The sequence below is a fragment of the Bos javanicus genome, chromosome 4 (genome assembly GCF_032452875.1).
Source record: "Bos javanicus breed banteng chromosome 4, ARS-OSU_banteng_1.0, whole genome shotgun sequence".
Classification (NCBI taxonomy): Eukaryota; Metazoa; Chordata; class Mammalia; order Artiodactyla; family Bovidae; genus Bos; species Bos javanicus.
Window position 1 is genome coordinate 105,504,278 of NC_083871.1, and position 25,344 is coordinate 105,529,621.

General features: G+C 47.1%; 1 protein-coding gene across 2 annotated transcripts in view; it reads right to left on the reverse strand.

The window, feature by feature from the left end:
• Nucleotides 1-4,901: 4,901 nt before the first annotated feature.
• Nucleotides 4,902-25,344, reverse strand: part of DENND11 (DENN domain containing 11) — a 52,022-nt gene continuing 31,579 nt past the window's right edge. For both annotated transcript variants that reach the window (XM_061414939.1, XM_061414938.1), the window contains exons 4-9: nucleotides 21,162-21,315; nucleotides 15,342-15,480; nucleotides 14,416-14,547; nucleotides 14,155-14,305; nucleotides 13,570-13,638; nucleotides 4,902-11,106 (exon numbers count right to left, since the gene is read on the reverse strand). In XM_061414939.1, the coding sequence (XP_061270923.1) occupies nucleotides 10,911-11,106; nucleotides 13,570-13,638; nucleotides 14,155-14,305; nucleotides 14,416-14,547; nucleotides 15,342-15,480; nucleotides 21,162-21,315 (841 nt within the window). In that variant the 3' untranslated portion in view covers nucleotides 4,902-10,910. The remainder of the gene's footprint in view (nucleotides 11,107-13,569; nucleotides 13,639-14,154; nucleotides 14,306-14,415; nucleotides 14,548-15,341; nucleotides 15,481-21,161; nucleotides 21,316-25,344) is intronic.

The window sequence follows — 25,344 nt, forward strand, 5'->3', positions numbered from 1 at the left end:
AAAGGAGTTCATCAAGGCTGTATATTGTCACCCTGTTTATTTAACTTATATGCAGAGTACATCATGAGAAACGCTGGACTGGAAGAAACACAAGCTGGAATCAAGATTGCCGGGAGAAATATCAATAACCTCAGATATGCAGATGACACCACCCTTATGGCAGAAAGTGAAGAGGAACTCAAAAGCCTCTTGATGAAAGTGAAAGTGGAGAGTGAAAAAGTTGGCTTAAAGCTCAGCATTCAGAAAACGAAGATCATGGCATCCAGTCCCACCACTTCATGGGAAATAGATGGGGAAACAGTGGAAACAGTGGCTGACTTTATTTTTCTGGGCTCCAAAATCACTACAGATGGTGACTGCAGCCATGAAATTAAAAGACACTTACTCCTTGGAAGGAAAGTTATGACCAACCTAGATAGCATTTTCAAAAGCAAAGACATTACTTTGCCAACAAAGGTTCGTCTAGTCAAGGCTATGGTTTTTCCTGTGGTCATGTATGGATGTGAGAGTTGGACTGTGAAGAAGGCTGAGCACCGAAGAATTGATGCCTTTGAACTGTGGTGTTGGAGAAGACTCTTGGGAGTCCCTTGGACTGCAAGGAGATCCAACCAGTCCATTCTGAAGGAGATCAGCTCTGGGATTTCTTTGGAGGGAATGATGCTAAAGCTGAAACTCCAGTACTTTGGCCACCTCATGTGAAGAGTTGACTCATTGGAAAAGACTCTGATGCTGGGAGGGATTGGGGGCAGGAGGAGAAGGGGATGACAGAGGATGAGATGGCTGGATGGCATCACTGACTTGATGGACATGAGTCTGGGTGAACTCCCGGAGTTGGTGATGGGCAGGGAGGCCTGGCGTGCTGCGATTCACGGGGTCGCAAAGAGTCGGACACGACTGAACGACTGATCTGATCTGATAGTGATGTTAAGCATCTTTTTAGGTGTTTCTTGGTCATCTGCATGTCGTCTTTTAGGTCTTCTGCCCATTTTTTTGTGGAGAAGGAAATGGCAATCCACTCCAGTGTTCTTGCCTGGAGAATCCCATGGACAGAGGAGCCTGGTGGGCTACAGTCCACAGGGTCACAAAGAGTCAGTCATGACTGAGCGATGGAGTCACATGAGCTGTTTATAAATTTTGAAGATTAATCCCTTGTAGTTCAGCTCATTTGCAAATATTTTCTTCTATTTCCGTGGGTAGTCTTTGCACTTTGTTTATGGCTTCCCTTCCTCTTCTGTTCTCTTGTGATTTGATGACTAACTTTAGTATTGTGTTTGGTATCTATTGTAGGTTTTTCTTTTGCCGTTACCATGAGGTTTTGATACAGCAGTCTATATATAAATATGATTGTTTTAAGTTGGTAGTCTTAATTTCTAATGCATTTCCAATATCCTGTATTTGTGCTTTCCTCATGATTTCTGGTTTTGATATATTTGAAATATTTGAATCATTTACAGATGATTTCCTACCTTTACTGTGTGTTTGCCTTGACTGGTAAGCTTTTCCATTTGTAATTTTCTTGTTTCTAGTTGTGGCCTTTTCTGCCTAGAGAAGTTCCTTTGGCGTTTGTTGCAAAGCTGGTTTGGTGGTGCTGAATTCTCTTAGCTTTTGCTTGTCTGTAAGGCTTTTGATTTCTCTATCAAATCTGAATAGAGTGTCTTGGTGGGTAGAGTATTCCTGGTTGTAGGTTCCCTCTCATCACTGTATATATACTGTGCCATTCCCTTGGCCTGAAGAGTTTCTGCTGAGAAATCGGCTGCTAACCTTATGGGAATTCCCTTGTATGTTGTTACATTTCCCTTGTTGATTTTAATGTTTTTCTGTCTTTAATTTTTGTCAATTTGATTACTATGTGTCTTGGCATGTTCATTCTTGGGTTTATCCTGCCTGGGACTCTGTGCTTCCTGGACTTGAGTGACTGTTTCCTTTCCCATGTTAGGGAAGTTTTCGGTTATTGTCTCTCTAAATATTTTAGGTCCTTTCTCTTCTCCTATGGGACCCCTATAAGGCGAATGTTGTTGCATTTAATGTTCCCAAGATCTCTTATATTGTCCTCATTTTTGCTCATTCTTTTCTTCATTATTCTGATCCATGGCAGTGATTTCCACCATTCTGTCTTCCAGTTCATTTATTCTTCTGCCTCATATATTCTGCCACTGATTCCTTCTAGTGTATTTTTCATCTCAGTTATTGTATTGTTCATCTTTGTTCTTTAAATCTTCAAGGTCTTTGTTAGATATTTCTTGTATCTTCCTGATCTGTGCCTCCATTCCTCTTCTGAGATCTTGGCTCATCTTTACTATCATTACTCTGAATTCTCTTTGAGGTAGATTGCCAGTCTCTACTTCACCTAATTGTTCTTCTGGGGTATCTCATTTTGTCCGACTTTCTGACAATTCTTCAGGCTGTAGGGTAGTAGTTCTTGCTTCTGCTCTCTGCCCCTGGCAGGTGCAGCTATCTAAGAGGCTTATGCAGGCTTCCTGGTGAGAGGAACTGGTACTTGCCCACAGGTGGGTGGAGCTAGGTCTTGTCCCTCTGGTGGGCAGGGCTGTGTCAGGGACTGTTTTTATTGGGCAGCTGTGTTTTCTCAGGATTTTAAGCAGGCTGTCTGTTGCTGAGTGGGGCTGTGCTCCTGCTCTGTTGGTTGGTTGGCTTGAGGTGTCCTAGCACTGGCTGTTGGGTGGGATCTTGGTGAGAAAAGGGGGGCATCCAAGAGGGCTCACACCAGTAAGTGTTCCCTAGAACTATCACAACCAGTGTCCTTGTCCCTGCAGTGAGCCACAGCTGCCCCCTGCCTCCACAGGAGACCCTCCAGTCCTAGCAGGTAAGTCTGGCCTAATCTCTTAGGAGGTCACTGCTTTTTTTCCCTGAGTCCTCATGTATATGAGACTCTGTACCCTCCAAGAGTGGCATTCCTACAGTCAAACCCCACTGACCTTCAAAGCTGGATTCTCTGGAGCCACCTCCTCCTGTCGCCAGACCTCCAGGCTGGGGAGCCCTTTGTGGGGCTCAGAACACTCACTCTTGGGGGAGAACTTCTGTGGTATATTTTCCAGTTTGTGGGTCCCCACCTGGTTCATTGGGATTTGATTTCATCTTGATTGTGCCCCGCTTGGATGTAGCACATCGTTTTTGGTGGGTTCCAGCATGTGTTTTGTTGTTGATGGTGGTTCTCCAGTTAGTTGTGATTCTGGTGTTTCCGTAAGAGGTGAGCTCACGCCCTTCTACATTGCCATCTTGTCTCCTCCCAAAGGATGATATTTACAGCTGAGACAGTATTTAACATTATAGATGTAAATGATAAATAAGCAGATGGGATAGAAAGATTCTGTTATGCAACTCAAAGAACTGCATGACATTGTCATATCAAAAATCATAGTGATATATCAGCTTAAATGCTTAATTAGATCCTTTAGTTTGTTGAAAGCAGAGAACTAGACAGTCCTGGCCTTGCCATAGATTTGTTAGCCAGTCATTGTAATCACTTTGGTGCCCCTGAGGTTTTTATACTCCAGAGGGAAATGACGGCAATAAGGTGGATGAGACCTAAGGCACTTAAAAAAAACAGAAGGGAAAAGGGGAAGAAGAATTGGCAGGCTTCTCAGGCAGATCAGTTTTAGGACAGTGCATATACTTGCACCCACGGACCTTGTGAAGAGGGAAGACCAACATGCTTAAAGGATTACAAAGCAGTTATGATAAGACTATGACAAGCAGCTTAAAAAGCCCATAAAATAATACTTACCTGTTTACCTCTGTATTCTTCAGAGTGGTGTTAAAAGCTGTACTTTTGCAAAAACTAATGAAACAAAAAGCAGGCAGGTCCAAACGTGCCAGGGAATGGGTGCTGTGGTCTGAGAAAATACAGTCTCTACGTGAGCCAAGAGAATCTGGCATATGCTGGTTGTATAATAGAGTGCAAAAGACCAGCACAGAATCTTGACTACCAGCAGGTATGTGTTTATTCAGTGATTCTAATTTTTCTATAGAAATAATGGAACATAGGATTGGGGAAGGATATTTAATTCAGATTAGTGTTTTTATTCATTTTTAAATGTAAATATGTCCTAGTTGAAACTGTTTTCTTGATTCAGGCTTTTAACTGAGAACACAGTTGCCTTATCATCTACTGCCTTCTTGCCACTGTCCTTCCATATAAGGTCCACGTAAAGGATGTTTAACACAACTTTGACAGACTCGCCCAAGTCAGCCAGACCTGAATGCAAAGGGGTCCAATGAGAACCTGAGTCCCCCCCCCACCACCTTCTATTTAGTACAAACCTTATGTCAGATGAATGTCACTGAAAAACCAACAGCATTTCTATTCAAAACAGAGCAGATGTTTTATATTAAATATAGCTTAGTATAAAGTCTTTTGCTTCACCCCACAGCCAATGTGTATGCATGGTTATAATTACTATGTGCCAGCGCTTTACACACACGACTGATTAGCTGTGTTCTCACCACCCGAGGAGCTAGGTAATACATGGTCGCGTCACTTGGAAGGTAGGAACCTGGCTTAGAACATAGAGCTAGCAGTGTTAGGAATTGACTCTATACTACTTTAAAATAAGTAACTGCACAAAAGGTTAAAAATAAGACGTGTGTGTACATCTCAGTATATAATGTTTTAAAGTGAACGTTAGTAGGAAGAAGATGTGAAACAAAAAGGCTTTGGTCTGGGTGGGGTCCTCCTCCAGAAGTTGCCTGATGTGACTGAGAGCACGCAGTCCTGACTTTTTTTGATGGAATGGGATGGTTACTCCCAACTTCGGTTTCCCTTACCTGGAGTGTATCCAGACTGCGCAGCCTCCATCGTCACCCTAAGTGAGGTCAGCACCATACGTTCTGCTCATGCCTGCGGCTGCCACTCCTTCCCATCACAAAGGAGTGCAGCACACGTGTTCATGTTAAAATGTGAATTTTAATCGTAAAAACTGTTTTCTGTAAATATAGTTATATCAACCTCTCTGCATACAGCTTGGTTCAGATATATACAGATATGATATACACAGATGTTATCTGTAGCACAGAACATAATCAGTTCAAGAAACATGTGCCCGCTGGGATGAACCCCAACTTTCCTTAGGCCTTCTAAATGATTACCACCGAAGAGAGAACAGCAGAGCCAGATGCAGGACATTCAGGGAGATGTATCAACTGTCTTACTAATTTCATCCTAGGAGCTAAAGAAACAAAACTAGATTCCGTTTCTCTTATTGCTATGACTCTTACACTGGGATATTCATCAAAATAGGGGTTCGACATTTAAGGCGACGGGGAGGCTATGCTGATCTTACACTTGGAAAACACAGAACTTCTCCCAAGTTTCTTTTTCAGAAAAGACTTACTTGCAGACCGATTTAAAAAAAAAAAATTCAGCCAACAAGCCTGAGATGTACAAAGGAGGTTAGTTTTGTTTTCCTTGACCCCATACCCCTCAGGTCTCCTACCCAGTCTTCTCAAAAGCACAGAATCTACAGCTTTCCTCACTGGTCTTGGAGTGCTAGACTGAAACGCAATCTTTGATTTGGACAAAGGAAGGAGTTTTCACTCCAATGTCAACAATATATGTTGACAGTCCGATAACTCAGTGACCAGTGTGTGGGTTTTTCATTTTGTGGATCATCTCTGGCTAGTTCATAAAACCCTACACCCCACCTCCGCATCCCCCAACTGTCCTTAGCAAAACAGATGTACCATTAGTGTAAAGAGGCATTCTATGGCAAAGAGAGGTGGTTCGTACCCATCTGTTTATGGTGATTAAATACATTTCCTGAATTGAGATCCTATTACCTGTAAAAGCCTATTCAGTGCTGAGCTTCTAGAATAAATGCTAGAGAGATGAGAGCAGGGCTTTACTTCTCCATCATCAGTTCTCTATATAGTACTAGAAAATTATTTCCTTTCTAAATGTGCAGTTTCATCTAACAGTCCCTGTATTCCAGCTCCAAAAAAATGAGCTAAAGTGACAGTTATAAAACTACCTCTGGCTCCCTCTAGTTAAGAGGCCTAGCAATCAGCCTGATCACATTCACCTCCTTTCGTACAGGAGTCTTACTTAAAGTTGGTGACTGTATGTCATCCTCCATAGGACTGTCAACTTTATCTCCTCAAAAGGCTGTTAGATTTCACAGGACAGTCCTTATTCACTCACCAGAACATTTAAATAAAAAACAAAAAAAAGGGGGTCTCAGCTGCTTCCAAATGGTAATACTGTCCATTTCTTCCAGGATTATCATTTTGATATTTCCTTCCATTTCAACATCTGCATCCTCAATGCATCACATAGTCGTACCAATATAAAAATAAACTTCCATTTCTTATCAGAAAAACATTAACTTAATTCACAGTTGGCCTTTTTCCACCACACTCGGCCCTCCAGTAGCTCCTGGGAACAGAGGTATATTAGTAATACAAATGGAATATTAAAAAATCCATCCATGACTTGGGAGTAAAAGGAGCCCTGAGCTCCTCTTCCCCTACACCTGAATCACAAAAGGGCTTTCCTGAAAGGAGAGGGGTGGGCTGGCCTGCTGAGGCGACCCCAGGCACACGGGAGCCTCACCGCAGGGCACTACATGCAGGCAGAGCAGGAGTGCAGAGAAGAGACCGAGGACTGGCCCTTTCAGAGTCCAGGCCCACAGCCAGGAGCCTACCGGGGAGATGAGAGCCCATTTGACACACACTGGTCCCCATATTACTGCCTTTCCTGCCTGGTTGAGAACTGTCATCGCGCCAAGGCAAGTTCATTGTCAAGCTGAACGCTTGGTCTTATTCAGCAGCAACCCCCTCCACCCCGCCCCTTCCTGTACCTCTGTGAGTATGATCCTCCTGGGACGGGAGAAAGCACCTCAGTTCATTCCCTGGGCTCTGTGGTTTCTTTTCCTTCTTTGATTTAGCAGTCCAGAGTCAGGGCTGACTCTTTGCAACCCCATGGACTGTACCTCACCAGGCTCCTCTGTCCATGGCAAGTACACTGGAGTGGGTTGCCATTTTCTTCTCCAGGGGATCTTCCTGATCCAGGGATTAAATCCACGTCGCTTGCATTAGCAGGAGACGCAAGTGGATTCTTTGCCACTTGCGCCACCTGGGTAGTTTCATTTCAAAACAAAAACAAGTTCCTGAGGTCCCCTTCTTCCTAGAGGGTTGTTGTACTGCCGTTAAAAGGTTAACAAAAACTTCACATCACTGCCCTTTGCAAAAGCTTCCCCAAAGGCCTTGGTTTAAAGGTGAGTAAGCTCATCCTTTTTATTCTGTTTGAAGGGCTTTCAGTGTATTAAGACAAATAGCAAGTTTGCCCTCATAACCACTAGAATGAAAAGCTGGTTCAGCTATGATTTCATTTATCTTTACCTTTATCTTCTAGCTAAAACAGGTAGTTACACTGATCGATGACTCTTCACATGTGGTATTGAGAATTATCTGCACCCTGTGCTATACTTAAATTTCCCATCTTGCTTTTTCATGTGGGACAAACAAGTTATAAATGCAAATTCCTAGGCTAAATGATTTCTATCAATGTATCAATGAATTCAGCTTCCCTTCTCCAGCCAAATGGAAGACACGACGCCATGATGAATGACGGAGGCAGCCTTCTAATCCACAGCAATCACAATTTACTGAGGACTGTGTGGGCACTTACCTTAGAAGGGATCTATGCCAGGCCTAAGGGGTGCTTCGTGCTTAGCAAAAGCCAAAGCTAATTCAGAACTGTTATTTGGCCCATACTTTCTGGTCTGGGGAAAGATAAGTCCTATCATTTCTGATTCCTTCAGAAGAGTCCTAATCCAGAGGACAACTGGACATTGTCCCAAAGGCTGAAGAGTACCATCTGCCAAGCCTGCACAAGTGAAAAAAATCCATTTTGCCAGAACTTTGTCATATCCAACTAGACATCAGCAAACTCCAAGCCTGGATTCTAGGCCCACAAGAATTTCTGACCACATAGAATTTCTCCTAACTTCATCCAGTGATGACCCAGTGGCCCCCACGTCTCAAGTCAGCAATGTTTCCAGCTTAGGGCATGGCTCACAGCTTGGTTCAGCGGGTAAAGAATCACCTGCCAGTGCAGGAGACTCAAGAGATGGGGGTTTAATCCCTGGGTCAGGAAGATCCCTGGAGGAGGGCATGGCAACCCACTCCAGTATTCTTGCCTGAAAAATACCAGGGACACAGGAGCCTGGTGGGCTACACTCCACAGGGTCGCAAAGAGTTGGACATAACTGAGCAACTGAACACACACACACGTACAGCTTGGTTTTAGATCAGGCTTAAAGTTCCCCAAAAGGACCAAGCCAGCTGGCATAGGGTTGGGAGGAGGAGGTTTAAGAGTCGAGAGGGACAGAAGGTCACCATCAATCTAAGTACCCACACCTGAGATTCCCAGCCTGCTCCTGAAGGTCACAGTAATATTATAATAAGCCCTGTTTCTACAGAGGACAGAGAAGGACATTCTCCAGTGACTTCCAAACAAAAGCAGATGGTTTCTCTGAAAGTATTTCCATAGTGACACAAAAGTAGGTCTGGGTGGCTTCTAGCTTCTGCTGTGTCTGTGCAGGGAGCCCTGCCTGGTACCTCGCCAACAAATTCTCCTTTCAGAGACCTGGCAGCAAGTGATGCTGGCGTGCTGCTCACCTGAGAGACTGGGGAAGAAGGAGGGGTGGGGGGAGGCATGGGAGGGAGCCTTCAAAAGATGAACTCCATCCATGTCTCCTTGGGGATGACAGTGACGAGGGTAAAACAGGGTAGAAGCGTGCTCTGCAGCCCAGCAGAGGGCGCTGCGCTAGATTCCTGGCCTCACCAGGAAGCTGGCAATGCAGGGAAGGACCAGCACTAGGGTATCCTCTTCAAAGGACTCTGTTGGGGAGGCGGAGGGGGTGAAGGGGAGCATAGGGGTTCTGCTCTGGGGTCAGCCAAACACAGGCTGCATTCGACTTCAGACGTGGCACTGCGATATGGGTGCACCCTCTCCCAGGGCCACTCCCAGCCCAGGGGATGCCAGATGGACGGCTGCCTAGAAGTGCACAGAGTTAAAAGGGGTGTGGAACCCTGGGCCCGCCATTCAAAGAGAAATACAGGAACCTCATTTTCATCTGATTCCCTTTACATCAGCGGGTCTGAGCCTGGCGTTACAATAGCACAGAAACGAAAGCATTCGCATGCAGAAGCCCTCTGGAGCAGAAGGGCTTACAAAGAGTATTTGCCCAACAAATTCCCCAGTTCCACAGACCAAGGGCCTACCTGTGTCCTCCAAGAGAACCTGACCTTTCCTTTTACCCCACCCCTACTTCTGACTGCCCATCCCAACTTAGAAAGCCTTGAACCTTCTGATAATACTAAGAGTAACCATTACTTGACCCAAGTTACAAAGGCTGCTCCTTCTCCAGGAACAAGAGGAGATGGCCACTCTTCAAGGAAAAAGGCAGTGAAGCTTCAGCTTCTAAACAGATTCTTTTTTTTCTTCTGTAAACAAATGTATTACTGAAATAGCTAAACCCACAGAGGAGAAAAATGTACAGTTTACATTTCAATGCCCAAACTTATTTATATATTTACATAAAAGACACTACCTTGATTAGTCAATGTCTGCATTTCCACATGTGAACTTCTTTAATCTTGAATTCTGTATCAGGGAGCTGCAGTGAGAATGGTTTTGAATAAAGCAATAAGCCCTACAAAGCTAGTCTCGAGACAAGACACATGATCCATCCATTTGAAAGTTATTTCTCTCTGACACTAGCCTGGCTGGAACTTGGTCCCGGACACATACACAGACACCTATTCCAATAACACAGCCAGGCAGGAATAGTGAAGGGGAGGAAGTTATATGTCACAAACAACCTAGGACCCCAAGTCAAAATCCTGAACTGGCCCAGAAGACCTCCACTCAACTCACAGGAGCCGGCTTCTCTAACAAACCATGGTTATCTCACCTAGGCTGACACCCACTGGGCACTCCAGCCAAACAGAACAGGCAGGGCTGACAGGAGCTATCCCAGGTCCAAGCACCCCAGAGCACAGCAGAGCAACTCATCACTCACACACGGGGTTCCCAACCACTCCCCTGGGTACAGGCACTGCCGCCTCTGCTAACAAGTCTGGTACTTCTCTGGTCCCAGTTCCCTAGCTTGAGGAATGTTGCCCCTGCTAAAGAGAAGTTTGTTTATAAAGGCTCCTAACTGGTACATATTCCTGTTGACATCAGCCCAGAGGAATGTGCCAGCCCGTCCCAGGAGGGGATTCAGAGAAACAAGACTATGACATGGAGTGGCTACTGTTAACTTAGAGAAAGGTTTCAAGGCTTCATTTTTACAGTTTTAGTTTTCAGCTGACTGAGAAGCCACCTCTCCCTGTCCTCTGTCTAGAGAAGCTTCATACCTGGTGACAGAAACATCCTTTGTCCCACTCTGAAGTCTCTACATGAACAGAGAAAACACAGATTTACTCTAATAAACCAGAAAGGGAATTTGACCGCAAGACAAGACTCCCAGAACTGATAAAAACCTTGGAAGGCCATCTGGTCTAGCTTCTGCTTTGGGCAGATGGATATGCAAGGCCCCACTGGACAGTGGTCTCGTTCTTGATACATCAAATGACAGAGACCAGACAGACTTTCCCAACAGTCCAGCCAGGGTGTCCCGAGCTCCTGGTGATAGGTGGCCTTCACCCCATCACCTTAAGTCAATCATGAGGAGACGAGAGAGGCTGCCGTGATAACTCCTAAGTCTGAACCCAGCAGCAGCTCGGAAAGTGGTAGCTTCCAACGACCTCCAAAATCAAGGCGCTCTCATCTTACCTCTTGGGAAGAAGGGAAGAAAGGAGATGCAAAAATTACATTTGTTGGAAGTATAAATACTCCTATGTGGCAATTAGAAATCAGGCCATCCCCATGTGATAGCGGCTCATCCTTCCTATGGGCAACAGGGGTTGTCAATGACCAACATGACGTCGATGCCGTAGGCCTCCAGCAGGTCCATAAGAAAACTCCGGTCTCCCTGGGGGTCTAAACCCATGCCCCGAGCATGCTCGGCTGTCAGAGTTTTGTCTTGACTGGAGGACACCTCCAACAAAGTCTGAAATATCCGGTTGTTTTGCTCAAGGAAAAACCTGCATTCACAAGACAAGACATGGAAAAGAGAGGGCAGAAAAGACACAAAAGTTTACCAAGTAAGCCACACATGGGGAACCAAAAGTACACTGTTTTGCTTCCTATACATTTAAATGGTTTCAAAAGTCAGATAACCTTTTAAAAGAAGAAAACAGGATAAAAGTGAAAAGAGTTACTCAAGTGCCACTGAGGTCAGCAAAGAACTGGTGTTAAGCCATTCTATGATTAGCAAAATCTCTGAGTGAGTGATGGCCTGACTGCCAGAAATCTATAGGAAGGTTCAGTTCAGTCGCTCAGTCGTGAAGGTTACTAGAGGTTTAAACACAGCTGTAGAGAGAGGCCCCATGAACCATGTTCCTCTCTTTCTGCTTAGTCCTAAGGGAAGAGAAAAATTAGACAGACAGACACCTGATAATGCAGTTCTGAGGTCAAGACTTAATGTGAGAAACTGAAATCTACCTTCAAAGTCCTGGATGGGTAATTAAAGCCAGTGACAGGAGGTGAGCCTTCCCAACACAGAGAAGGACTCTTAAAATGACTCTCCAGCCCCTGAGCCAACCACACAAAACAGGTGGAGCTCAGAGGTACTGGGGCAGGCACTGGGGAGTCAGAAGCCAGCCCCGGGGGCAGGCAGTGATGTAGGAGGGGGAGCGAGGCAGAGTTCTCCACAGCTCACCATCATCTGTGTATAACTCTGTGTTCCTTAGATGGCTTTATAGGACACCTAGAAAATACAGGACAAAGTTCCACTATGGTGAAGCTTAAATATAGTTCCTGTGTGTAACTGTATGTACGTGGAACTCACATACAGTTCTACTATATATCATGATAACTTTTTATAGTAGATAAATTAAGATTTTTAGTTGGAGTTTCAATATCAAACTCTCAAAAATTACTAGAATGAATAGACAGAAAAGTAGAAGGATATAGTAGACTGGAAAAACACTATGAACCAATTCAGTGTAATTAAGATTTACACAATTTTCACCTAACAGTAAGATACAAATTCTATTCAAGTTCCCACAGACTATAAACCAGGAGACACTGGAACATATCCAGGGAAAACGAGGTACAAAAATTTCATGGTCTAAAGGTATTGAAATCGTACAGTCTGTTCTCTTACCACTGTGGAATTATGTTAGAAATCAATACTTCGATGGCTTTTTTGTTTTAATTTGCACAGGGCATATCTGAGTGTCACTGACTTATAGTTCTATATGAATATATGAGCCGTATTCAGATATGGTCTGATAACGTAACAGTCTAGACTTTTCATCTGTATTCCACAGAGCAAGGTGCTCAGTGCCCCAAGCAGCTTTGGGCGGTGAGGAATTTCAGATTCAACAGAGATTCAAAAGCCTTGAGGAGACTCTGCTCAGCTCTCCGCTCAGCTCCCAGATACTTTTACATCTCAACAGCAGGTGTGCATTAGAAAGTACACTTGATCAGAATCAAAGTTCTGCACCTTTGTTGCAACATCAAAAGCCAGCGCTAAGTCGTGTCCGACTCTCCCGATCCCATGAACTGTAGCCTGCCAGGCTTCTCTGTCCATGGGATTCTCCAGGCAATACTGGAGTGGGATGCCATTTCTTCTCCAGGGGAACTGCCTGACCCAAGAATTGAACCCAGGTCTCCCACATTGCAGGCAGATGCTCAAAGGCAGAAACAGTTCTAACTGCAAGTGCTACTCGCCATCCCAAGACAGGAAGCTGGCAGAACTGTTTCCGGTCCAATTACATTTCTGTTCTTATCACCTGGCACTATTAAACACAGCTGTTTATGAATGAAATCAATGCCTTAAAGGTATAGAGGCCACGGTTCTGATCCCGACCAACAACTGCTCTGGGGGGAAAGAAATGTCATTCAATTCAAGAGTTAAGTTTTTTATGATCCCATAATATTCCATACAAGGAAGTGCTCTATTCAAAGGCAGCAATGGATGACAAGCCCCCGCATCCTGAGAGACAGCTTGTATGCAGCGGACATCTGGGTGTAAATGACCAATAGGAAGACGACTCCTGGGGCTCCCATTTCTCTTAATAACCTTACCCTGCTCTTGAACTCTTCTGGGTGCCCCTAACAGCATTCTGGGGCTCAGGCTGACTCTGTGGAACCCAGCTCTAAAGGCAATAAAGGGCATCCTTGCACTGCAGCACGTAATACAAGAGGTAATTGCTGTTTAGTTGCTAAGTTGTGTCTGACTCTGTGACGCCATGGACTGTAGCCTGCCAGGCTCCTCTGTCCATGGGATTTCTCAGGCAAGGATACTGGAGTGGGTTGCCATTTCCTCCTCCAGGGAATTTTCCCAACCTAGGGATCGAACCTGCATCTCCTGCACTGGCAAGCGGATTCTTTACCGCTGAGCCACCAGGGAAGCCCAACACAGGAGGGATCCAGGCTAAAGCTGTCAAGTGCTAAGGGACCCTCAGGGAGGCCCATGACTACCACCCAGGCTGACTTACAGCACAAAGAGGTCCTCTTCACAAGGGTTGTAATCTTCTTCCACCTCCTGGGAATATAACAGCATCTGCCTGTTGGGAAGGAGATGACCATCAGCTTCTGGCGCAGCTACAAGGACCCCCAGGCCCCAGGCTAGGTCACTGGGTGGGCATCTGCATGGGTCACTGCCTCTCAAGGAGGAGGCTGAAAACCCAGAGCAACACCCCCACCGCTGCCCCGGCCAAAGGCAGGGACAGAAGGGGCAGCACAGGGCTTGGAGTCCAGAGCTGGGCCTGGCCCTGGGTAATCCAGGACGACGGACAGCCTTTCCTAATTGTCATACAGTTGGGGTGAGGCCATGAAGCCATTTATCCCACCCCTGATACCAGCGTGCTGTTCTGGGCTTCACAGATTCTAGAGGCCACCAGAAAGGAGTCAGCCCAGGCATGCCTGCTGCCCATCAGTATAGGTGGGGAGCTTCCTCAACCCCCGCTCCCTGGGCAGATGGGCAAAAAATGTGCACAGAGGGAAGGGGCGGCAGGCAGCAGAGCTGGACCAGAGCCCCTCGGATGTCTGGACAGGGGCGGCTCCCCTTCCCCCAGCCTCACCTCTGCTCGTTGAGCCGCCGGTACTTCTCCCGGTCGGCGCTGTTGATCTTCAGCAGCGGCTGCAGGTGGTCGTGGTGCGTCTTCACGTTCTGGTTGTCCACGTAGACGTCGTAGAGCTCCCGCTTCTCCTCGAAAATCTTCTCCGTGGTGCCTGCGGGAGCCGGGGTTCAGGAGGTGGGGACCCCCCGCAGGGTGGCCCTACAGGGAACCAGGGCCCCCGGGGAGGCGGGGGTGCCAGGGATGGGCGGGCCCCGTACTCACAGGCCACATAAGACACCTCTACCTCCAGGGTCTCGATGTCGGCCACGTTCACGTAGAAGAAAGGCTTGGACTCGGGCACGGTGCCCCCAATGCCAGGCAGGGAGACGTTGGCCAGGCAGCAGCAGCAGTACACTGGCGGGACAACAGAAGTGAGGGCGCCCGGGGTCCCCCTCCCAGCCTGCCCCCCTACCTCCCAGGCTGCCAGCATCACTAGGGTCTCCATTCAGACACGGGTCAGTCTTTCTCTCAGGAGATCTTGCTTAGGATGTGGTACCGGTGACCTTCCCCCTTCTCAGAACCCTTGCCGACGGCAACCCCTGCCTCTCCTGGTCCCCTCCCCTCTTCTGTCTGTGCCCCTCAGCCTCCTCTGTCTTCCTCTTCCTCTGGCTCACCTCCCCGGGCCAGCATCTTCGAAGCTGACACATCCCTCCTGATTCACACTCTCTCCAAGTGGCGGCACAGACAGCCCAGGCTGCCCCCCAAGGTCCTGACCCAACTAGACCACTGCCTAGCGTTCACTTCGAGAAGCTCTCAGAGCACCACACACATGTAGTGTCCAAGTGGACTCTATCACACTACCCCTCACCTTCCTTGTCATCCTAGACTCTTCCGCCCTGACCTCTCACACACATCAGAACCTTACAACCCAATCTGACACCAGTCTCTGCCAGCTTTCTCTTTTTATATCTGGAATCCATCCTCTCTGCTTTAATCCAGGCCCTTCTCTCTTCTGCCACCCGATCCATCTTCCCTATTGCCAGAGTCCACATTCTACGAGATCAATCCAACCGCGGTCCTCCAGGGCTTCAAAGCAGTGAGCCCCTGATACGGATCAATCTCTCTGACCTTGGTCAACAATGGAAAGAATGGGGCAGTTTCTGTCTCAGGGAGCTTGGGCAGAGTCCCTGACCTTGGCTTCTAGTTACCTCTATAGCATACAACGCCCACTGGAGGGGGAGAAAATATCAAAATGCGCTTTCGAAGTAAGGCAAATTTCCAAAGGATGAGGATCTGTTCGCCAAAGAACTTAATAAACTGAGACATGCAGCCAGCTGGGTGTGTGATCTGAAAAAATTAACAGAGGTGGGTGAGGGGGAGGGAGGAATAACTTGTTAGAAATATTGTGAAAAATATGCAATATAAGTGTGTGCTAACTACTCCTCCCCACCAAAAATGACCCAAGGTATAACTAAACAGATACACTAAGGGATGGGTACTTCTACATAAAACGGTATTTTTCACTTTGAAAGTCTTATCTTTAAACTAGAATTGTATCATTTAGCAGCTCCCCGAATGCACCGAAGTGAGAGTTTAGGATCATTAACTACTTCATCTGGGGAAGCGGTGCAGAGGAAGAGAAGCTGGATTGTAATATTTGAGTCTCTCCGGGATGACACACACCTTAGTGAGACCATTCAGCTCCCAAAGTGACTAAGCACAGGGAGGAAGGAAAGGATGAACTAACTGTCCCAGGTGACATCTCAAATATACAGGGAACCAGCTTCCGTGGGAGGTGACATGTGGGAACAGATTACAGGTTACCCCACTGGCACAAGGACTCCCAGCACCTAACCCCATTCCAGCACCTATCCCCACCCCCCTGCACCTAACTCCACCCTTGCACCTAGCCCCATCCCCCTGCACTCTAACCCCGCCCTCTGCACTAACTCCACCCCCTGCACCTAAACCCCACCTCCCTGTGCCTAACCCCACCCTCTGCACCTAACTCCACCCTTGCACGTAACCCCACTCACCTACACATAACCCCACCCCCTGCACATAACCCCACCCCCATACCTAACTCCACCTCCTTGTCCCAACTCCACCCCTGCCTCCTCTCAGTGCTGGATGCCAAGGCCCCTCTCAACTCTGAGGGTCGCCTCCCAGGCGCGCAGAGGAGCTAAGACATATTCCAGGAGCAACTGCATGAGCTCTGTCTAACCCAGGGGAAGTCGGAGGCCGGGGTTCTGCTCTGCCCTTTACTGACAGGGAGACCTCAGGAAAGCCAGCCCACGTTTCTGGTTCACTTTCTTTACCTGTAAAATGGGGATATTCCATCACATCCCTCATATGGCTAGAAGGACCACTTGAGAAAAGTCGTGTGCAACACTTGGCACATGGGAAAGCCACATGACACAACTGTCACTGACAAGACACCAGGCTTCAAGCCAAGCGCTTTGTGAATGTTTTGGAAGGTCACTTCCAGGCCAAAGTGTGTAGTTTACAAGCCAGTGGAAGAAGCAGGCACACAAGCACTTAAGCAACCAGCCTGATGAGAGCTGTGATGAAAGAGGGGCAGGGGGCTGCAGGAGGGCGTACAAAGGCCCTGAGGTGTGAGAACAAGCTGCTTTCTGGGAACAAGCAGCTGGGGAACGGGGGAGGGCCTGTGCCAGGGCAAATGGGCAGCAGCCCAGCTGCTGAGACGTGGCCCGAGGCTGCACCCCGACTGCAGGACACAATAGACTTCTGTGCTTTCACCTCAACACATTTCCCTTCTCTGGCCTTGGAGCTTTTACAGAGAACCTTCTTTTCTGGACTTGCACAGTTCCTAATTTTAGGTTTCCCTCCAACTTTTCATGTCAGGCACCCCATCCTCTTCTTACTCCCTAACTGTCGCTGGTAGGTCCCTCGGATTCACACTTCATCCCTCACCTTCCACCTTCATCCCCCTAGGAAATCCATCCACTCCTGGGGCTCAGTCCCCCGACTTCTCTCTCAGTTCCTTATTTCCCTGGGGGAGCATTTACTAGCTGCTGTTGGGCCTCTCAGAGAGGTCTCCATCAATCCTGCCTTCCTCTCACCTTCCAGGTTTTTCCTTCCCTCTAAGATCTGACCTCTACTTTATAAGTTTATTTTAAAATTTTCTTTATATATCTGTTCACTTTGTAAAAAAATTCATTGACCTATAAACTTACAGCTTTTCAACCAGTTGCAACATGTTATATTTCAATAGAAAGGTTACATAACAATTTCTTCGTATGTACACATATGTGATATATTTGAATAGGCTATCAAATATACCATGTTCATTAGTACTGTCATTTCCCACCCCTGGTCTTTTCCTCTTTTACATATACAAGCAGTGTCCCTCCAAACCCACCTCACCCCAAGGTAATACGTGTTAATAACCTACATCACAACCATCCATGTTTTTTCCCCACATTCATATATGTATGTGGACATGGGTACATATATGTATATATGTTCATATATGAATATATCTACATGTTTGTACATACCCAAGGCAGTGATTATTTTACAGAAATGGTAACATCACATAGGTTTCAGCTCTTTGCTATTCTCTCACAGTACTTCCTAGTAGAGCATCCCTCGTCCACTGGTTATGCTCTAATTCATTACTCCGAATGGCTGTGTAATATACGGAGTGTTCTATTTGTCTGCCACTCTGAACAATATTGAATTAAACACGCTCATACAGACATCATGACACGCCGGTGGTTAACAGAGAGAAGACAGATCCTAAGGAGTGGGACTATCAGATCAAAGGGTGCAATATTTTGAATTTTAATAAGGCACTAACAAATTGTTTTTTTAAAAGAAGACTGTTCACATTTCTACCTGCAACCTATTAGTACCCTTTTCCCTGCATCTCCCAGGGTTTAACATGCCTGCTAATGAGCTGCCCACAATAAGGCAAAAAATAGAGGCGATTTCACTTTTTCTCCCTCTGGTCCCCTTCTTGGCATCTTGGGGAGAGGAATACAGGGCAGCCAGGTCAGATGCTGGTCACCTTCCTGTGGGTTTGGAGACAGCCTTGAACTCAGAAGGAAAAAGGGGGTCGGAGTTAGGAGTGAAGAGAAAGAAAGTAGGTTTTCATCAATACAGGCCCAGAACTGCCCTAATGATCCTCTGACAGCTTCTTAGTTATTGCCTCGCAGCTCATGCCCGGGAAATCTTCAAACTACATTTCCTAGACTCTTATGCCCGTGGCTACCTGTTAGGTTCTACCAATGGCGGGCAGTGACTGGAGACTGGAGGGCAGGAGGAAGCTTCTAGTTTCAGGGTCCAGCTTCCGCTGGTATTTCTCCAGGGGCAGAGGACACCTCCATTCTAGACTCCAGCTATTCCTGACATCCCTGCCCACACCACGCCCAGGTGGTACCTCCCTAAGCGGTCTGAGAACCACCTCCGCAGAGCCCCTCCTCCGAGCTCCTGCAGTTCAGATGTCACTTCCTGTCACTTTCCCCTCTTTCTTACTCCAGCCCCGGGAATGCATGGCAGGAAGCCCAGGTACACCACCAACCCCTCCCCCACTCATTGGTTATCTACTGCCTATCTACGCAATCCTCTTTTCCTCTTGAGTAACTTGCTTTTAACCACCAGAACATGGCAACACTACAGCGCTGTGACTTCCACAATTAATACAACAGATTGTGACCTCCACCTTGCCAGCAGACTTTTTCACGGGTTGGCTTTGATGAAGGAAACCATCATGTTGGAGAGACCCAACGTGTGTGTTTGTTGCCGTAGGCACTAAAAAAGTCAGCAAGGCTCTCAGTCCAACAGGCCTCAAGGAACTCAATCCTCCCAACAACCATGTGAACTCACAAGTGGATATTCCCCCAGTCGAGCTGTCAGATAAGCCCCCAATCATGAGGGACACCTTGACTACAGTCTTGCAGAGGGCCCAGCAAAGCCTGGATCCCTGACTCACAGAAACTGAGAGATGTGGCTCAGCTGGTAAAGAATCCGCCTGCGATGTGGGAGACCTGGGTTCGATCCCTGGGTTGGGAAGATCCCCCGGAGAAGGGAAAGGCTGCCCACTCCAGTATTCTGGCCTGGAGAATTCCATGGACTGTACAGTCCATGGGGTCACAAAGAGTCGGACACGACTGAGCGACTTTCACTGTTTTAAACCATTAATTTGAGGGCAACTTGTGATGCAGCAACAGATAACTATATAGGGTGGTAGCCACTGTCTGTATTTCTAGTGTTTAGGTTATTCCGTTACCTCTCTGTGACTTTGGTTTTCCAATTCCTGTACTACTGATTCTCTGTATTGAATCAGTCTGAAATACCTGGCATAGTTTGTGTTTTCCTAACGAGACCCTAACTGGTACTTATTCAGGTTCAAATACCATGGTCTAACAGTTAATGTTCTTTCCAATCTGATTGCAACCTATTTTTCCACTTTTTTCTCCTAGCCAGATGACACTGATATTCGTCACAGTCAAACCAGTCTTCTCACACCCATGAACTCGCCCTGTGGTTTCTCATGCACATCCCCACAGGCAATGGAGTGGGAGGACTGAGCACTGGCCTTGGCACCAGGCCTGTGTTAATATCCTGGCTCTATCTCCTACTAGTTGTAAGGCCTTAAGCAAGTCACTGAATCTTTAAAAACCTCAGTTGGTTTATCTGTAAAACATGGATTAAAAAAAAATCCACTTTAAAGAGTGCTGCAACAGATACAGATAGAGAGTCAGCAGAATGTCTAACTCACAGAAGGTGCTGACAGAGTGCTGGACCACGGCCCCCACTGTGGCTCATGCCTTCTCTCAGCCTGGAGTTAGCATCCCTCACTTTCCCCTAGTTAAATACCTCAAATGCCTCTTCCAAGATACCTTCTCAGAGTCCTCTCAAAGTCACAGTATAATTTCTCTACCAGGGAGCCTGAAATTTCCACTGAAGTATCTTGTGGCCACCTGTAGGGGAGGGGAGAAGGGATGGAGGAGGAAGATGGGGTGGAGGAGGAGGGAGGGGGTTAGAGGAGGAGAGGGGGTGGAAGATGGGGAGGGGAGGAGGTGAGGGGGGAGGGAGGAGGTGAGGGGGGAGGGAGGAGGGGGAGGGAGGGGGTTAGAGGAGGAGAGGGGTAGAAGATGGAGGGGGGGAGGAAGAGGGGTATGGAGGAGGGGGAGGGGGATGGAGGAGGAGGTGGACGAGGAGGGGGGGTGGAGGAGGAAGGGGTTGGAGGAGGGGGTGGAGGAGGAGGGGGGTGGAGGAAGAGGAGGGGGGTGGAGGAAGAGGAGGGGGATGGAGAGGAGGGGGATGGAGAGGAGGAGGGGGATGGAGGAAGGGATGGAGGAGGAGGGAGATGGAGGAGGAGGAGGGGGAGGAGCAGGAGGGGGAAGAGAAGGAGGGGGAGGAGGAGGGGGATGGAGGAGGACAAGGAGGGGGAAGAGGAGGGGGATGGAGGAGGAGGAAGGGGAAGAAGAGGGGGAGGGAGGAGGGGGATGGAGGAGGTGGAGGAGGAGGAGGCAGATGGAGGAGGAGGGGGATGAGGAGGGGGAGGGCAGAGCTGGGGGAGGAGGGGAAGGGGGAGGCTCTTTGTACCCTCCTACCGCTTGCTTGGGTCTTTGGTTAATGGTAAATAAACATATTCTAGTACAAAGTAATTCAGAAAAAATACACAGTAAAGTAATATCAAAAACACGGTAACTAAGAAATATCTCAACTGTGGAAATGCTTCATTTTTAGTTCACTTGTCTGCCTTTAAAACTGAAGCAATCACGAGAATCAGATCCACGCATCACCCCAGGAGTCACCACAACTGGGCCCTCCATGTGGCTCTGCACCGCCATTACGGAAGTATTAGAAAGCACGTTAAGATAACCTGCCTTATGTTTTAAATAAGAACCAAATGCTGAGGTTACAATCCTGTTCTATCAAAAGCAGACTTTGGGTGTTAGCCCAAGACACAAATTTCCTTATTCATGAAAACAACAATCAGCAACTACTGTCCCCAGACCCAAGCCCAGGACTGCGTGAGACTTTGGCTGACCTACCTTCATCTCGGGGTACATGTATCGGTGGATGGAAGGCAGCCAGTAGACGGGGGGCAGGCTGCCACCTCTCCCCGGACCGGCGTGGAGCACCCCTTTCTTGTCCTCATAGAAGGCAGCCAGGTGAGAGTAATGACCCGGGGTCTCCAGCTGATGTCTGCACGAGACACGCGCACAGTGAGAACAGCTCGGACCACAGCCCTACCACTCACTCCCCGGCCCCAGGGGCAGCAATACAAGCCTGGATAAACTAAAAGCCTCCCTTCCAGAGGCTGCCTAGGACACTTCCTTCAATGTTACAAGTTCCTTAGCAAAAGCTCTAAGATAGGCTCTGAAACTCCCTGACAGTGCTGTGGACACAAGCTCCTTCTCATGGGAAACAGGAGGAATTAACAGACTATTATTAACTAATGTCCATTGTTCTGGAGCGAAGGAATCTTCCCAGAGAATGGCTGTTGGTGATGAGAAGGGGAAACCTGGAAGACCACAGATGTTTCAAAGCAAGTTTGTCTTTGTTTAGAAAGCAAGTTTGTCTTCTTGCTTTGCTGTTGTCAAAGAATAAGAAGAAGCGTACTCTTCAACGTCTCACATAATGGAAAACAACTACTGGAGGTCGTGAGGGCTTATGTTTGAACCAAGTAATAAAGAGCACAAGACCTCTTCTCCCCCAACCCCATCCTGCACAAGGAGATTGTCTGTGGGTAATTCTGTCAACTGATCCCAAAGCCAAGAAAGCTACATTAAGGCCCTGGACCATTTGGTTAATGGCGAATCCAATCCTGCCTTGGGGTCAAGCACAGGAGGCCCATGGGTACCATTTAGGCACTATGTTTACTGAAAGTGTAAGAGAGGCTGAATTTAAAATACGGTCATAATCTAGTATGACTGGTGTCTTTGGTTTTTATTTTTTGGCCACACTGCGCTGCATACGGGATCTTAGTGCCCCAACCACAGATCAAACCTGTGCCCCCATCAGTGGAAGTGTGGCATCTTAATGACTGGACCACCAGGCAAGTCCCAACCAGTATCTTTGTAAAAGGGGAAATCTGGACGCACAGACACACATAAGAACCCGTGTGCAAGTGAAGGGTTGGAGTGATAAATCTACAAGCCAAGAACAGCCAAGACTGTTGGAAGCCAGGAGAGGAGCAACCACCAGCTTCTCTCTCAGAGCCCTGGGAAGAAACCAAGCCTGCTAACACCTTGATTTTAGACTTCCAGCTTCCAGAACTGTGAGACAATACATTTCTGTTGTTCTCAGTCATCACCTAGTTTGTGGTACTTTGTTACAGCAGCCTTAGGACACGAACAGAAGGGGGAAAATAAAAAACTAAAACTTTTTTAGTTTATTTAAATTACCTTAGAACTGTACAATTTCCATCATACTACAATGAAAGAATCAAAATAGAGCTTTACTGCGCCAGCGGAGGCTTCCCTAATTACAGCTGGCCCTGGCACAATGGTGACTGGAGGGCAATGCCCCCAGCCTGTCGCTGCTGGCTTCGCCCAAACGCCGTCATGCAATGTTCAGATTCAAGATCTGCACTGTCCACCAGGCACCCTGCTGTGCCCCACCCATCCCTGCTCCAGAGGGACCAACGGCTCCTGATGTAAGGCTACAGCTGCCACTCTGTCACCGTGAGAGCTCAGTGACATTACTGAACTTTCCCAAATTTGCTTTTCTTCCCGTAGATAGCAGTACCACCGCAGTATGATGGTGGTGTAAACGGAGCTGAGCAGAAAAAGTGCCCAGGACAGTTTGCGATATATTTCAGCTTCTTATGGAACACCTGGCGGGCTTCCCAGGTGACTCAGTGGTAAAGAATCCGCCTGCCAGTGCAGGAGACATGGGTTTGATTCCTAGGTGGGAAGGTGCCCTCGAGGAGGAAATGGCAACCCACTCCACTATTCTTGCCTAGGAAATCCCACGGACAGAAGAGCCTGGCGGGCTGCAGTCCACAGGGTTGCGAACAGTCAGGCATGACTGAGGGACTGAGCACAGCACATGAAAAACTAGGCTCCTTCCTCCTCAGCATATGGGCAGAGTGTAGCCAGGCGCCCAGGGAAGGCTTGGAAACAGTGGGGAAATGGGAAGATTCAGGGCAAGCCCTGGAAGAGACCTTTAGGCAAATTTACATTTTAAAAACAAACAAACAAAAAAAAATCATCAAGTATACCCCAAAAATTCATTACTAAAATAAACTCCTCTCTGAGTGATAGCTCTCTACTTGGGAGGGAGTACAAGGAAGCAGTTGTGTGAGGTAATAATAAATGACTCTGAGGGTGTGTGTGCTTATAATCATTTCTGGTTTTCTTTTATTGTGCTGCACAGCATGTCAGATCTAGTTCCCCGGCCAGGGATCAAACCCACACCTCCTGCATTGGAAGTGTGGAATCTTAACCACTGGACCACCAGGGAAGTCCCTATAATCCTTTCTTTCACTCTTAGAAATGTTCACAGTCTAGATGGGAAATCCATGAAGGCCACGCTGTGTGCAGCTATTCTGAGAAGATGGCAGACTTTAGACACCCTTCAAGGATATGTCAAAGAGACAAAAGCTTGATTACTAACAAAATAGCATGTAGACAATTAAGTTCAAGGGTATTTTTATTAGGACCTAATTTCCTTAAAAGGAACAGTGGGAAGCATTTTGTTGTATTTTTAATACTATTATCTTGGCTATGTTTTCTAGGTTCACTGTTCGCTGATTTGCTTCTCAATTAACAGTCTTACCTGTTTGACTCCATTAAACTCTATACTTAAACCAAGAGTCTAAAGAAAAGCTCACTATGAAGTTAGAATCTCTTACACTAAAAGGTAGTTTCAGAATCCTGTCCTCTGACAGCCTAAGATACCACTGGCTGATGGAACAGAATGAAGCAATGACATGGAGTATGGAAACGGACACAGACATACATATAAATTGGCAATTCCCAGATACGTGTTAAACAGCCGTTTTATGAAGGCCTCAAAATCTAAACACAACATAGATTTTGCAATGAGCAAGAATGATTATCAAACCATAACACCAAGATAAACCAAAAAGTACTAAAACAAGCCTGAGAGTTTAGATGATAAGCTGGGTTTCAAAGATGATTCTGGAGGGTGATCTATATGATGCAGAGCTGAAGAAGCACAGGCCAAGCGTCCATGGGAACTGCCCACGAGACATGACAACATAAAACTGAGACAGTAACCGGCAGTCTGTGCTACTGATCTGAGCTGTGGTTCTGGGCCACATCAAGGATTCTTCTCAAGAACCAGAGACACTGGGTTGCTGCTTAAGCCCCTTCACTAACATGGCATAGGCTGTACGGCCACACCGACACTCACTGCGACTAACCCTGCCTTCCCTCAGCACACCGGGCCATCATGCGCCCAGTGTAAGCATCAGGGATCCCTCTGCACAGCAGTGACACTTCTTCACTCCTGACACTCATGACCGGTCTGAACCACTCTGTCTTCTGGCCTTGCAAGTACAGAAAAGCGGGCACTCCCGTTTATCGCTGGTGCTGTACTATCTTTCTGAAAGGGCACTTGAAATTTGCGTAAAAACTGCATACCCTGGATGTGCCCTCCAACCCAATGATTCCATTTCCAGGATCAAGGCCTAAAGATCTGTATGTGGATACGAACAATCATTTGTTCATAAGGATATTCATGTTCATGGGGGTGAAAAATAAGAACAACCTCAAAGCCCAAAAACAGTGAAGCAGGGACTCCCCTGGTGGTCCAGGGTTAAGGCTTTACCTCCAGGGCAGAGGGTGTGGGCTCCATCCCTGGTCGGGGAGCTCAGATCCCACATGACTCCCCGAAGACCAAAACATAAAAGAGGGTATTGTAACAAATTCAGTAGAGACTATAAAAACGGTCCACATCAAAAAAAAATCTTAAAAATAAAACAGTGAAACAGTTAAATTGTGATACATCTATACACTGAAATGCTTACGTGCTGTGCTCTGTCACTTCAGTCGTGTCCAGCTCTTCGTGACCCCGTGGACTGTAGCCCACTGGGCTCCTCTGTCCATGGGATTCTCCAGGCAAGAATAGTGGAGTGGGTTGCCATTTCCTACTCCAGGGGATCTTCCCCAAATGCTTGGAAACCACCAGAATGATGATAAGGACTATTATTCATGATACATTAAAAGGTTAAATATCTTTCAGTTAGAAAATTTAGACACTGAG